Here is a 13,564-nt window from a genome sequence, read left to right as displayed (position 1 = left end):
CAGAAGATTGGCTCTGAGTAGGAGGAAGAAAAAAAGATCCACAGAGATTCAGACTGCTTAGGTTTGAATCCTGACTCTTAGTAGCTAGGTGATCTCTTGGTAAGCTATATAACCAACTTACCCAAACCGTAACAAGATAATTTATATATTTTAAATACCACCCTTACAATTAGCCCATAATCTCTGCTATCAGCATGGTTAACATCTCTTGTTGCTGGCTCCAAACCCTCAAATGATGGTCTGGGTCTCAAAGACCTTTTGAGTTTGGTCCTGTCCAAAAATCTATATCATAACATGTTTTTTGAGAATATATTATTTTTAATATTCTGATGAGGCCATTCTCTTGGTTATCCATTTGATGTGATTCTAAGGTAAAACAAAACTTAGATGAACTACAGAAAATAACAGAAATATAAGTCTGCTCAATTCAGAAGTACACATGACTTTGCAACAAATGATCAAAATATGTGTTAACATGATTGATCTTGCAAGATACCTAATTGATCAGAGTTGTATCTGTGTTCTTCCTCCTTCTGAACCCCATAATATATGATTTTAAATGCTTTTAAAGTTTAGAGGTAGATTTCAACATTGTTCTAGATTTATGTTTAAAATTTGTTCAAATCCAGTATCATAATTTGAGTAATCTTCACTGAACTATTTCAAATTAATTACATTCAAAGATACTTTTTAATTATAATTATAGGGTTCATCCATCTTTTAAGTAATTTCTAAAAGTTTGTTCTGTTAAAATGTAGATTATATGGCAAAAAAATGCCATAAGGTAAGAAAGTATATCTGAAACTCCATTTAGACCAATAGCTGATTTGTCCTTTTCCAGAAAGAAGAGAAGAATCTTCTTACTGAACCACCACATTACTTCATACACAGAATTATGAGTTCATCTTCATACAACCAAGAAGATCTCATTTCATCTACTGGGTACGTGAAATTAAAGTAGTCCAAATATAGAAATCTGATAAACTAGAGCTTATGGGTAGAATGGGACCCCTGGCAAAACGGTAACTGATCAAGTATTTAGCTTCAGACCTTCCCTCACTTCTTCCTTTCATTGGAACCCTACTGTGCATAATTCCAAAGCCATGTTTTGCTATTCACTCATCCATTTTTAGATTCTTGGCCTATATGTTCCAGTTTTGAAACCAGTTTCTAGTGTATCTTCTTTGTAGTCTTATTAAAGTGTTTGTTAATGTATTAGGTTATTTTCTAACATGAGAGAGAGGTAATGGCCCAGAAATGGAGTAAGTAGTATCAGTACAAAAGAGGCCATGCTTAGCTCTCTTCACAAAGCTAGTGTTCATTGCCTACAAGAAGAATCCCCAAAGGAATGAGCAAGAAATGTAAGTTGGAGCATTCAGAGATAAATCATAGAAAGCAATGGAGTTTGATGTGACTCTTTAAGAATGGATCGCACTTATGCAAGTGAAAGACAATTCAAGTGTGGATGACACCAGTAGCAAAATATGGACCTTAACAGTTATAGGGGACAAGGAGGAACAAAGTGCCCTCCTTGTAATCTGATTAATAACTCTATCAAGAATATATCTAAAATTGTGCTTAAATTTATAAAATTATACATAACTTAGAAAAGATATCATTGTTTATCTGGTGAGGAGTACTGATGATATACACAGAAAAATCTACTTAGTGATTTATTTTTTTCACTCAGCATGCTGGAATTGTATTTGCTGTTTTTTGGGGGTTTTTTTTGACATAACCCTATTTTGGCTCACCATTGTCTCTTTCCTCCTGCATAACATGTTATTGTAACATACATAACTAGCAATGTTGGGACCTCTCTATTGGTTGTATCAGTGAAGTAAAAAGCAGGTATAAATAATATTAAATAAAAATAATTTTATAGCAAGATAATACCAGGAAGCTCAAGGTTCTGATTTTCCCATGAAAACAAAATATAAGCAACTACAAACTGACTAACACAACTTCATAACACCTCTGGAAAACAGTCGGCAGCAACCAAATAAATACTGAATCAAGAAAAAGCTGGCTGGGCATTGTGCATCATGCTTGTAATTCCACCTCTTTGGGAGGCCAAGGCATGAGGATTGCTTGAGGCAAGGAGTTTGAACTTAGCTTGGGCAACATAGCAAGACCCTAACTCTAATAAAATAAAGTAATACAAAATTAGCTGGAATGGTCATGTGCACCTAGTGCTAGCTACTCAGGAGGCTGAGGTGACAAAATTGCTTGAGCTCAGGAGTTTGAAGTTACAGTGCACTTTAGCCCAGACAACAGAGTGACACTCAGAGAGAGAGAGAGAGAGAGAGAGAGAGAAAAGAGAGAAAGAAAAAGAGAAAGAGGAAGGAAGGAAAGAAAAGAAAGGAGATGAAAGAGGAAGTAAGAAAAGAGAGAGAAAAAAAGAGTATGAGAGAAAGAGAAAGGAAGGAGGAAAGAAAAAAGTAAAGGAAGGGAAGGAAGGGAGGGAGAGAGTTGTGAAGAAAGGGAAGGAGGAAGAAAGAGAGAAAGGGAAAAACACATTCAAAATTAAAAAAAAAAATGTGTAGTTTAGCTTGTTCTTAGACTCAGCTTCCTCCCAGCATTGTATAATAACACAGTCAAGAGAAAGGACCCCAATTTACAGTGTCCTCCCTTTGGTCGAAAAAGCAGAATAGATCCTGTTCTGACCTATCCACGGGCTTTCTTAGGAAATTATTTTTGTTTCACCTGACTAGGAACTCAAATAGACAATGGTGTCATCATTTGGTTTTAAGCCTGAAAACTACAGAAAGCAGTGGATAGCTGCCACAATGCATGAAAACTACAGGGGGTCTGCAGAACCATAAACATCTTGGGCAAGAAATTATGAGAAGAGAGAGACTGTAGAACATCTAAGTTCCTGAGAAGGAGCAAGAAGTGACACTTTGTGAAATTAAATCATTTAAAAGCAGCTTGAAAAAATGGGTTTGGGGAAGCACAAACATAGGCTTGAAAGCTGCATGCACAGCAAAGATCTGAAAAAGTCTTAAGTCTTCACTTTGGACTGTTTCCAAGGCTTAAAGTCCCACTAATTAGTAAAGATTTTCCACATCAATCTTCAAACACTAGAAGAAGTGGCTTCTTTTTGATTTCAAATACTCATATTTAACAAAAGATCACTAAGCATACAAAAAATAGGGAAGTTCAGTTCATTTGAAAGAATAAAATACCCAGAAAATGTTTCTGAAGAAGCGTATCAGTTGGACCTACATGGCAAAGACTTTAAGACAACCATCTTAAATATGTGCAAGAAAGTAGGTAGACAAAGAACTAAGGAAATTAGGGAAAATATATATGAACAAAATTAAAATATTAAGAGAATTTATAAAAAAGAACTGAACAGAAATTCTGGTTTTGGTAGCACGTTAGGGCAAATAGAGTTAATAATAATTTATTATATATTCTAAAATAACTAAAAGAGTGGGATTGGACTATTCTTAACACATAACACAAGACACAATATATGCTTGAGGTAATGGATACCCCAATTACCCTGACTTGATCATTGCACATTGTATACCTGTATTAAAACATCACATGTACCCCATAAACATGTACAAGTATTGTACGCTAATAAAAATTAAAAATTAATTCTGAAGCAGAAAAATATAATAACTGAATTATAAAAATTATTAGAGAAGTTCAACAGCAAACTTGGACAGACAGAAGAAACAATCAGTGAACTTGAATGCAAGTCATTTTAATTTGTCAAGTCTAAAGACCAAAAGGAGAAAATGCTGGAAAAAAAGTGAGCAATGCCTAAAGGATTTTGAAAACACCATCAAGCAGAACAATAAACACATTATGTAAATTCCAGAAGAAGAGTTTGAGAAAGAAACAGAGAGATTATTTTAGGAAAAAGAAATGGCTGAAACTTACTAAATTTGAAGAATTATATATATACACAAATTCTAGAAGCTTAACAAACTTCAAGCAGAACAAACACAAAAATACCACATCAAGACACATATTAAACATTCAGAATACAAAGAGAATCTTTAAAGTAGAAAAAGGAAAGTGATACATCATGTGTAAATAACCCTCATAATATTATTAGTGGTTTTCTCATTAGTTATAAGCCAAGAGGCAGTTGGATGATATATTTAAAGAGTGAAAGAAAAAAAAATACAGTCAAACAAGAACTCTACAACCAGAAAAAAATGTCTTCAAAAATGAGGAGAAATTAAGATATTCCAAGACAAGAAAAAGAGCTGAAGGAATACATTAACACTAGACCTACCGGAAAAGAAATACCAAAGAAAGTTCTTCAAGTTAAAAAGAAAAATGAAATAATACTAAACAGTATCTCAGACACATATGAGACTACATAATTTTTAACAAATGTAAATACATGAATAAATATAAAAAACAGTATTATAATTTAGCTCATATATCCACTTTTTAATTTCTAAGGGATTTAAAAGACAAATGCATAAAACAGATTATAAATTTATGCAAATAGGTACAGAATATGAAAAGATATAATTTGGGACCTCAATAAAATAAACTGATTATGGAGTAAATGTGTTAAAGAGTAGAGTTTTTGTATGCAATTAAGTTAACTTGGTATCAATTAAAAAATAGAATATTAACTTTAGGATGTTATACATAATCCTTGTAGTAACCACAAAGAAAATATCCATAAAATATACATAAAAAGAAATTAGAACTGAATCAAAATGTGTCACTAAAAAGCTCAACTAAATACAAAGGAAGGCAGTAATGGAAAAAATGAAGGACAAACTGTAAGATGCAAAAAACAACAAAATGGCAAAAGAACGTCTTTCTCTATTCTAATTACTTAAAGTATAACTGGGTTAAACACTTTAATCAAAAGATATAGAATGACAAACGGATTTTAAAAACAGAATCCAACTGTATATTATTCACAAGATATTCACTTTAGATCTAAGAATACATGTAGGTTGAATGTGAAAGAATGGAAAAATATACACCATTGCAAATAGAAGCCAAAAGAGAGAGAAAAAAATAGGACATTATATGATGATAATAGCATCAATTCACCAGGAAGAGATAATTAAAAACGTATATAAATGGTCTCCAGCTTAATGATAATTTGACTTACAATTTTTTAACTTTATGACAATGTGAAAGCAATACACATTCATATATTATACAATATTTTTAATAATTTGTGTTAGATGATTTTGCTAAACTGCAGACTAATGTATGTGTTCTGAGCATATTCAAGGTAGGCTAGGATAAGCTATGATGTTTGGTAGGTTGGATGTGTTCGATGAATTTTCAATGTATGATATTTTTCATTTAAAATGGGTTTGTTGAGAAGTAACCCCATTGTAAGTTAAGGAGCATCTGTATGCACCAACATCACAGCTCCAAAATATATAAAATAAATACTAACAGAATTGAACAGGAAATAAACAGCTCTACAATAATAGTAAAGGACTTTAATAGGCCATTTTCAATCATGGAGAGACAACAAAATAAGAAAATAAGAGGATGTTGATATAGTTTGGCTGTGTCTCCATCCAAATCTCATCTTGAATTGTCGTTCCCATAATTCCCACATGTCGTGGGAGGGACCAGGTTGAAGGTAATTGAACCATGGGGGTAATTATCCCCATGCTGCTTTTCTCATGGTGGTGAATGAGTTCTCATGAGATCTGATGGTTTTATAAGGGGCTTTTACCCCTTTTCCTTGGCACTTCTCCTTCCTGCCACCAGGTGAAGAAGGATGTGTTTGCTTCCCTTTTCACCATGATTGTAAGTTGCCTAAGGCCTCTCCAGCCATGCGAAACTGTGAGTCAATTAAAACTCTTTCCTTTATAAATTATCCAGTATTAGGCAGACCTTTATAGCAGAATGAGAACAGACTAATATAGATGTGAATAACACTATAGATTCATTGAATCTATCAGATATATTTATATAAAACAATAACAAAACACACCATTTACTCAAATGTACATAGCACACATAGATAAACTGTATCTTAGGCCCCAAAATGAGTTGTTATAAATTTTAAAAAGTTTGAATTTATAAAAAATATATTTTTAAATTACAAGGAGACAAAACTAGAAGTCAATAGCAGAAGAAAGCCAAAACAGCTTAAAATATGTGAAAATTAAACAATATACTATCTACTAATCAGTCAAAAAAGGAATGATAAGGGAACTTACCAAACTTAAGGAAGACAACAAAAGCAATGTTAAGAGGAAAATTTATAGTTGTGAATTCTTCATTAATACATAAGAAAGATCTTATACCAACAACCTAACTTTACGCCTTAAGAAACTAAAAAAAGAACAAACTAAAAGGTACTAATGAAAGAAAATAATAAAGATTAGAGCAGCAATAAAATAAAGAATAAAAACACAGTAGAGAAAATCAATAAAACCAAGAGTTGGTTCATTAAAAAATAATCAACAAAATTGACAAGCCTTTAGCTAGATTGCCTAAGGAAAGAAAGCCAAAATCATAAACTAAAGAGGTAAAATAGCAACTGAGTTTATAGAAATAAAAAGGATTATATGAGGGTACTATAAATAATTTTGTGTCCAACAAGTTGGATACTCCAGATGAAATGGATAAATTTCCAGAAATACACAATTTGTCAAGACTGAATTATGCTAAATTATATTGAACAAATTTAGAAATAGTAAAGAAATTGGAACAATAACTGAAAAACCTCCTAACAAAGAAAAGCTCATGACCAGATAGTTTCACTCATGGATGTCACAAATTTTAAAGAATTAACACTAATCCCCCTCAGACTTTTCCAAAAAATTGAAAAGAGAAAGTACTCCCAAAGTCATGATGCCATCATTAGCTTATTACCAAGACCAAAGACTGCAAGAAAACACTACAGACCAATATTACTAATGGATATTAATACAAAAATCTTCAACAAGATATTAGCCAACCAAATTCAGCATACATTAAAAGGTTTGTAGATCATGACCAAGATAGATTAATCCCAGAAATACAAGCAGGTTTGAATATACAAAAACCAATAATAGGCCAGGCACAGTTACTCATGCCTATAACCCCAGCTCTTTGAGAGGTTAAGACAGGCAGATTGCTCAAGCCTGAGAATTTGAGACCAGGCTGGGCAGCAGGGTGAAACCCCATCTCTCCAAAAAAATATATACAAAATATAGCCAGGGGTGGTTGTGTGCACCTGTAGTCCCAGCTACTAAAGAGGCTTGGCTAGGTGAATTTATTGAGCACAGGAAGTTGAAGCTGCAGTGAGCTGTGATCACACCACTTTGCTCCAACCTGGGTGACAGAATGAGACCCTATCTCAAAAAAGAAAAAAAAAAAAATCAATGTAATACATCACATTAACAGAATGAAAGGGAAACATACACATACATACATAGACACACACACACACACACACACACACACACACACACACACACCCATTTCAAATGATGCAGGAAAACTACTTGACAAAAGTTCACACTTTTACATGGATAAAAAGACTCAGCAAACCAGAAAGAGGAGGACACTGCCTCAGCATTGTTAAGGTCATATATGAAACATCAATAGCTAACATTGTCCTCAGGGTAAGGAAATGAAATATTTCCTCTGAGATCAGGGACAAACAAAAAACAATGACTACTTTTGCTGCTTATATATGACATAGTGCTGGAAGTGCTAGCCAGAAACATTAGGCAAGAAAAAGAGGGATAGGCATTCAAATTGGAAGAGTAGAAAAGTCATTGTTTATAGATGACATGGTCACAATGTAGAAACCTCTGAAGAATACACACAAAATACTTATTATATTTAATAAATTAATTCAGCAAAGTTGCCAGATATAAAATCAAAACGGAAAAATTAGCTGCATTCTATATACTTAAAATGAACAACCTAAAGACAATTAAGGAGAAAAATCTTTTTATATTAATAACAAGCAGAATAAAAAGGAATATATTTAACCAAGGAAATGAAAGATGTGTATTTTGTCAACTACAAAATAAGTAGAAAGATATTTCATGCTTATGGACTGGAAGATTTAATATTGTTAAAATGTTCATTCTACTCAAAGTAATCCATGGAATCAATGGAATCTTTATCAAAATACCAAGTTTTTTTTGTAGAAATAGAAAATTTATCCTAAAGTTCACTAGTGTCTCAAAGGGCCTTTAATAGGAAAACAACCTTAAAATAGAACAAAGATGCAGATGTTTCATTTTATGATTTCAAATCTTACTACAAAGCTATCATAAACAGTGTGATACTGACATAAAGATAGACTTATAGAGCAAGAAAATGGAATAAAGAGCTGAGAAATAAATCCTTCCATATATGATCAAACGATTTTTACCAAGAGAACTGAGACCATTTAATGGGGATAGGATGTCCTTTTCCACAAGTGGTGATGAGAAAATTAGATACTCACATGCAAAAAGCAAGCAAACAAAAATGAAGGTGAACCCTTACCTTAAACCATATACAAAAATTAACTCAAAATGAATCAGAGATTTAAGTATAGGAACTAAAAAAAACTTTTGTCAGAAGACATGGGAGAAAAGCTTCATGACATTGGATTTAACAATGTTTGTTTTTGTTTTTGTTGTTATGATACTAAAAGCACAGGCAAGAAAATAATGGATATATTGTGCTTCACTATAATTAAAATTTTTGTGCTTCAAAGGACACCATCAACAAAGTGAAAAGTCAACGCACAGAATGAGAGAAAATGTTTGCAAATCGTACGTCTAGTAAATAATTAATATTCAGAATATGCAAATAATTATATGACTCAACATCAGTGTGACAACCCAATTAAAAATGTCCAAAGGACTTGAATAGAGTTGAATATAGGCAATATAATGATTTTCAATCATTTCCCTAATCATTAAAGAAATGCAAATCAAAATCACAAGACTCCACTTTCAACACATTAAGATAACTAAAGAAGGAAGTAAGAGAGGGAAGGAGGGAGGAGTGAGTGAGGAAGGAGGGAAGGAGGGAAGGAAGGAAGGAAGGAAAGGGAGGAAGAGAGGGAGGTAGGGAGGGAGGGAGGGAAAAGAAAACAAGCACTGGTAAGGGTGTAAAGAATTGAAACCCTCGTACATTGATGGTGGGAATTTCAATAGTGCAGTCACTGTGGAAAACAGTATTGAGGAGTTCTCAAAAATTAAACATAGACTTACCCTATGATCAAGCAATTCTACTTTTGTGTACATATTCATAATAATTAAAAGCAGGGACTGAAACAGATATTTGTACACCATTTTTCACCATAGACAAATCCCAATGTTCACTGATAGATGAGTATATAAACAACATGTGTTATAAATATTCAATGTTATAAATATTCAGCCTTAAAGGACGTATATTATGACACACACTACCAGATGCATGAACTTTGAAGATGCTATGCTAATTGGGATAAGTCAGCACAGGTCAGCACAAAAGGGCAAATACTTCGTGACTCTCATATGAGTCCCTAGCATAGTCAAAATCATAGAGACAGAAAGTAGAAAAGTGGTTTCCAGGGGATGAGGAAAGAGGAAAATTAGGTTTTAATGTTTAATCGGCATAGAGTTTCAGTAGAGAAAGATGAAAAAGTTCTGGAGTTGGATGATGATAATGGTTACACAGCACTGCAAATGTACTTAATGTTACAGAACTATACACTTAAAATGGCTAAAATTGTAAATTTAATGTATGTATAACCACAATTGTAAAAGTAGTGGGAAAAAGTCAGAAATCATTTTCATTTGATTTGGAATCTCAGTGCATAGTATACTATTTCAGGTTTTTTTCCATATGAAGAATAACTGTTCTTTTGCTTAACCAGTAAGTTCTTCATTTATTAAATATACCTGAAGTGATGTTCTTTTTTCTTTTGTTTTAGTGAGGCTGAAGATTGTCACTCAGATCCAAGTGCTAAAATATTAGAAGGTTGGATTCTTTTTTCTGAAATTAGAGTATTCAAAAAGAAATGTTTACTGCTTTGATAATTTTTTTTAGTTATCAAACTAAAAACCATTCCCTATCTAAGGTCTTCCTCTGTTTATTTCTGGCTCAATCCATTCCAATCACCCTAGCCTCCTTGCTGTTCCTCAAACATTTTACACATTAATGACCCTTGGATTTGCTAATCCTCCTGTAGTACTCTCTCACCTGTATCTGCATATCCTTACTTTCAGATCTTAGCTCAAATGTCACTTTCTCAGTGAGGTCTTCTCTGATCACACTCTGAAACAGCAAATTAATTCTGATCATGGTGCTACCTATACCAGTTCTTTGCTTTACTGCATAGCACTTTCTGTTTATTGTGTATTTTAATTGTTTTTTGACTATCTCTCCAGAATGTAAGTCCCATAAAGGTGGAGATTTATGTCTGTTCACAGCTGTATCACCAAGAGCCTAAAACACTGCATGGTTTATAGTAGATCAGATTTGTGTCAATTAATATATATGCCTCAGAAAGAGAGTATTTCACTTTTTTTTTTAATCTCTACAGAAAGTTCTCAGGAACAAAAGTCAGAGAATAGAAGCAGTGTTGAAGTAAGTATTTTTAATTATCCTTAATTGGAATGTATTGGGACCTAGTTAAGCAAAACTTGGTTTTCACAGTTCAGTCAGGGACTGTGTGTTGTGATTTGTAGGATATCAGGAAGCATTCTCCTGTTCACAATTTCTTACACCCTGTTCTCTCTCCCTAGCTGAGGCCTGTCCCTGGTATATTAAAATATCTTAACAAAATCCTTTGGGTTAAGTCAGCATTCCTTGTTTAAGTGCACAAAATAATATACTGGTTTTTCCTAGCATCTAAGTACAATCTCATTTATTAGCTCTGTTGCAACAGTCTCTAGAAAGAGCCTAGAAAACGAAAGTTTTCACAGGTAATGCAATTATATAGCCGAAGTTGAGAATCAATACTTTACATTGTCTCTGCCTCATTTTATTCCTCAGGTATCTTGTTTACAATAACTTAATACATGAGCACACTTAAGTCTTCTTGGAAGAACTATGGTAAAACTCTTGTAATAATATCTGCTGCTCTTTACCTGATACAGACACTGCACATTCCTTTTATGTTTCATGTATTTAAGCCTTATTTTATTGATTTTTAACAGATGACATTTTTTCAACCACTTGTCCCAGGCTATTTTATGCCTCTCTGGGACAATTGCTGCTCCTGCACTTAAAATTGATAAGGGTCTACAGAGTAAAGCTAATATTGGAGACACAATCCCAGCACTGTCAGGTCCACAGAGTCACTTTATTGCTACAGGCTTTGCAGTGGCTAAGATTTCAATAAAATAAAATTTGGGGTTACAAAGTGATCATCATTTCTCTCCCCTTATCATTACACCTTTTTTCAGAAAAGGATTTTTAACTTTTGTCAATTCAATCAAAGGATAGAGGGGGCAGACAGGGCTGAGATTTTTCATGAGTTAATATGTTTGCACCACTGAACTTCATTTTGCGTTAGCCAAGGCCTGCATTCATAACAACGGTCAATCTTAGGCATCTTACTTCACAAAAACTATGAGCCTCAGTCTCAGTGAGCAATTATTTGAGATTGCAGAGCACAGATATATTTTATGGAAGGTGCTGTAGTGATATATATAGGTATATCTAGTGGATTTGAGGATTTATTGGTATATCTAGTGTTCAGTGTCCAGTGAAAGACTCAGTTTGTATTTTGATTTACCTTGGCAGTTTATCACCATCTTTGAAAGATCCAAGGGTGTTGGCAATGCAAATTCTTCAAACATTTCAGGTACAAAATGAACTATTTTAACAACTGGTATAATTAAGCTCTCAATTGTATCATTTTGAATTTAGGATTTGTGATTACTATATTGGAAATGAGTGGCTCTCCCCTTGCATATTATGAAAATGGGATTGAAATAATATTCTTACTGTTTGTACAAATACCAATTTGCAGTTGATTATGTAGTTCTCTTTCTGTACACCAGAGGGACAATGGATAATTTAACTAAAATGTCTCAGGCACCAGCTATCCACATTTTATTTAAAGAAAAAAAATAAGAATCATTAAAGAGAAAAATGACAATAGGTTTCCAAGGTTACCCCCCAGCTAATGAGTGGCAGAGCTGTTTCAAGTCCCAGTCTCATGTAGCATCATCATTGTCTACACACTCAAATGGTTGTAAGAGTAAGGTAGGTACTATGAACAACAGCAGCAGGTTGAGCAGGGGCATGAGGCTCATGGGAGATGGCATGCTGCCTTCGCAGGAGGGAGCTGCTACTCAACTACCACCACTGGCATGCTAGATTGTTCCCAGTTTTTCCAATTTTTCCAAAGAAGCTGTGTATAAAAATTTTATATGAAAGTTCATAACTTTTGAGTATCATTTACTACAATCAAGAAAATATGCAATTTTAGTGGTCCTATTACAACTTATGAAGTATCAGAAAAGTACATAAATGATTATTTCTTTACCTATAAAATAATAATTTTGTTAAACTAAAATGATTATATTCTTTAAAGCCTCATGCTGAATAAATGGTGCAAAAAAAAAAAATCCAAATAGAAACCCTCTTATTACCTACATAGTCCTATCTTACATGAGGTAAAGAACCACTTGGGGTCAGTCAATGGAAAATTTATTCAAAGTAGATGAGAATTTATAGTATTTTTAATGTACTTCTACCTTCTCTTGAAATAGAATAGAGCTGAAAGTTATGTTCCCATTTCACTTATTAGACATTTTCAGAGACTGTTCTGCTGGGAAAAGAGAAGTGGACTTTGCATACCTGATGAAAGAAGTCTCATAGGACAGTAGGCATAATGATGCCATGAGTGTCAGAAAGCCTGGACCCTATTCCCAGCTGGATCACTGTTTACTCATATAACCTTAGGCAAGGTATTTGACATCAGCATCCAAAAATAAAGATATTCTTCTTGTTTACTTTGTCCACAGAAACTCCTAAGCCCGATGTCTCCAAACAAGGATCTAAAATGCTGGCAAAAATGTCTTCAGCTTTGTCAAAGGTGTTTTCTCGATATAATACCAATATTTCCAGATCTTCTTCACCAGCTCACCATGATGAGCACTAAAGCTTTTGTACCTGACATAAGTATGCTTACTTCTCTTAGAAAATAAAATGATTTTTAAAGCATAGTACAGTGTCTTATAAGATGATTCCTGTATTACTGAAAATAAAAGCAAAAAGTGTAAGAGGGACCAGGTAAAAGAAAGGTTTAATGTGGGTAACCTCCCATCTAAGCACCAAGGAAGGAGAGCTAAGCAGATTCCCAGCACAATTAGTGCCTGAAGTATATTTTAGTTTATAGTGTTACTACTCAGTTATTTCCTTTTATATTATCCTTTATATATAATCATATGTTAGTTTATAGAATGAGTGCCTGAAGAATATCTTACTACTCAATTATTTCTATATAATATATATGTGTGTGTGTGTGTGTCTGTGTGTGTGTGTGCGTATATCTTAGTTCATAGTCAGAGAACTGCCTACGGCAAACACGGTACAGGGCATGAAGCATGAATTAAGGAATAAGCAGCTTATAGTCAGAGGAATGTCTGGAGCAGACATGGTGCAGAGC

The 13,564-nt window shown here is 33.6% G+C and overlaps 1 protein-coding gene across 8 annotated transcripts in view; it reads left to right on the top strand.

The window, feature by feature from the left end:
• Window positions 1–13,293, top strand: part of FSIP2 (fibrous sheath interacting protein 2) — a 95,868-nt gene extending 82,575 nt beyond the window's left edge. For 7 of the 8 annotated variants that reach the window (XM_032292728.1, XM_032292727.1, XM_032292726.1 and 4 more), the window contains 5 exons: window positions 842–942; window positions 9,875–9,921; window positions 10,487–10,530; window positions 11,692–11,752; window positions 12,921–13,122. In XM_032292728.1, the coding sequence (XP_032148619.1) occupies window positions 842–942; window positions 9,875–9,921; window positions 10,487–10,530; window positions 11,692–11,752; window positions 12,921–13,057 (390 nt within the window). In that variant the 3' untranslated portion in view covers window positions 13,058–13,122. Of the gene's footprint in view, window positions 1–841; window positions 943–9,874; window positions 9,922–10,486; window positions 10,531–11,691; window positions 11,753–12,920 lie in introns of all 8 variants that reach the window. The other variant, XR_004273271.1, reaches the window with a different exon arrangement.
• The last annotated feature ends 271 nt before the right edge of the window (window positions 13,294–13,564 follow it).

This window comes from Sapajus apella, unplaced genomic scaffold (assembly GCF_009761245.1).
Source record: "Sapajus apella isolate SASKATOON/1434 unplaced genomic scaffold, GSC_monkey_1.0 scaffold28, whole genome shotgun sequence".
NCBI lineage: Eukaryota > Metazoa > Chordata > Mammalia > Primates > Cebidae > Sapajus > Sapajus apella.
Note: the sequence above shows the minus strand (reverse complement) of the source record. Positions and strands in the feature narration are given on the sequence as shown.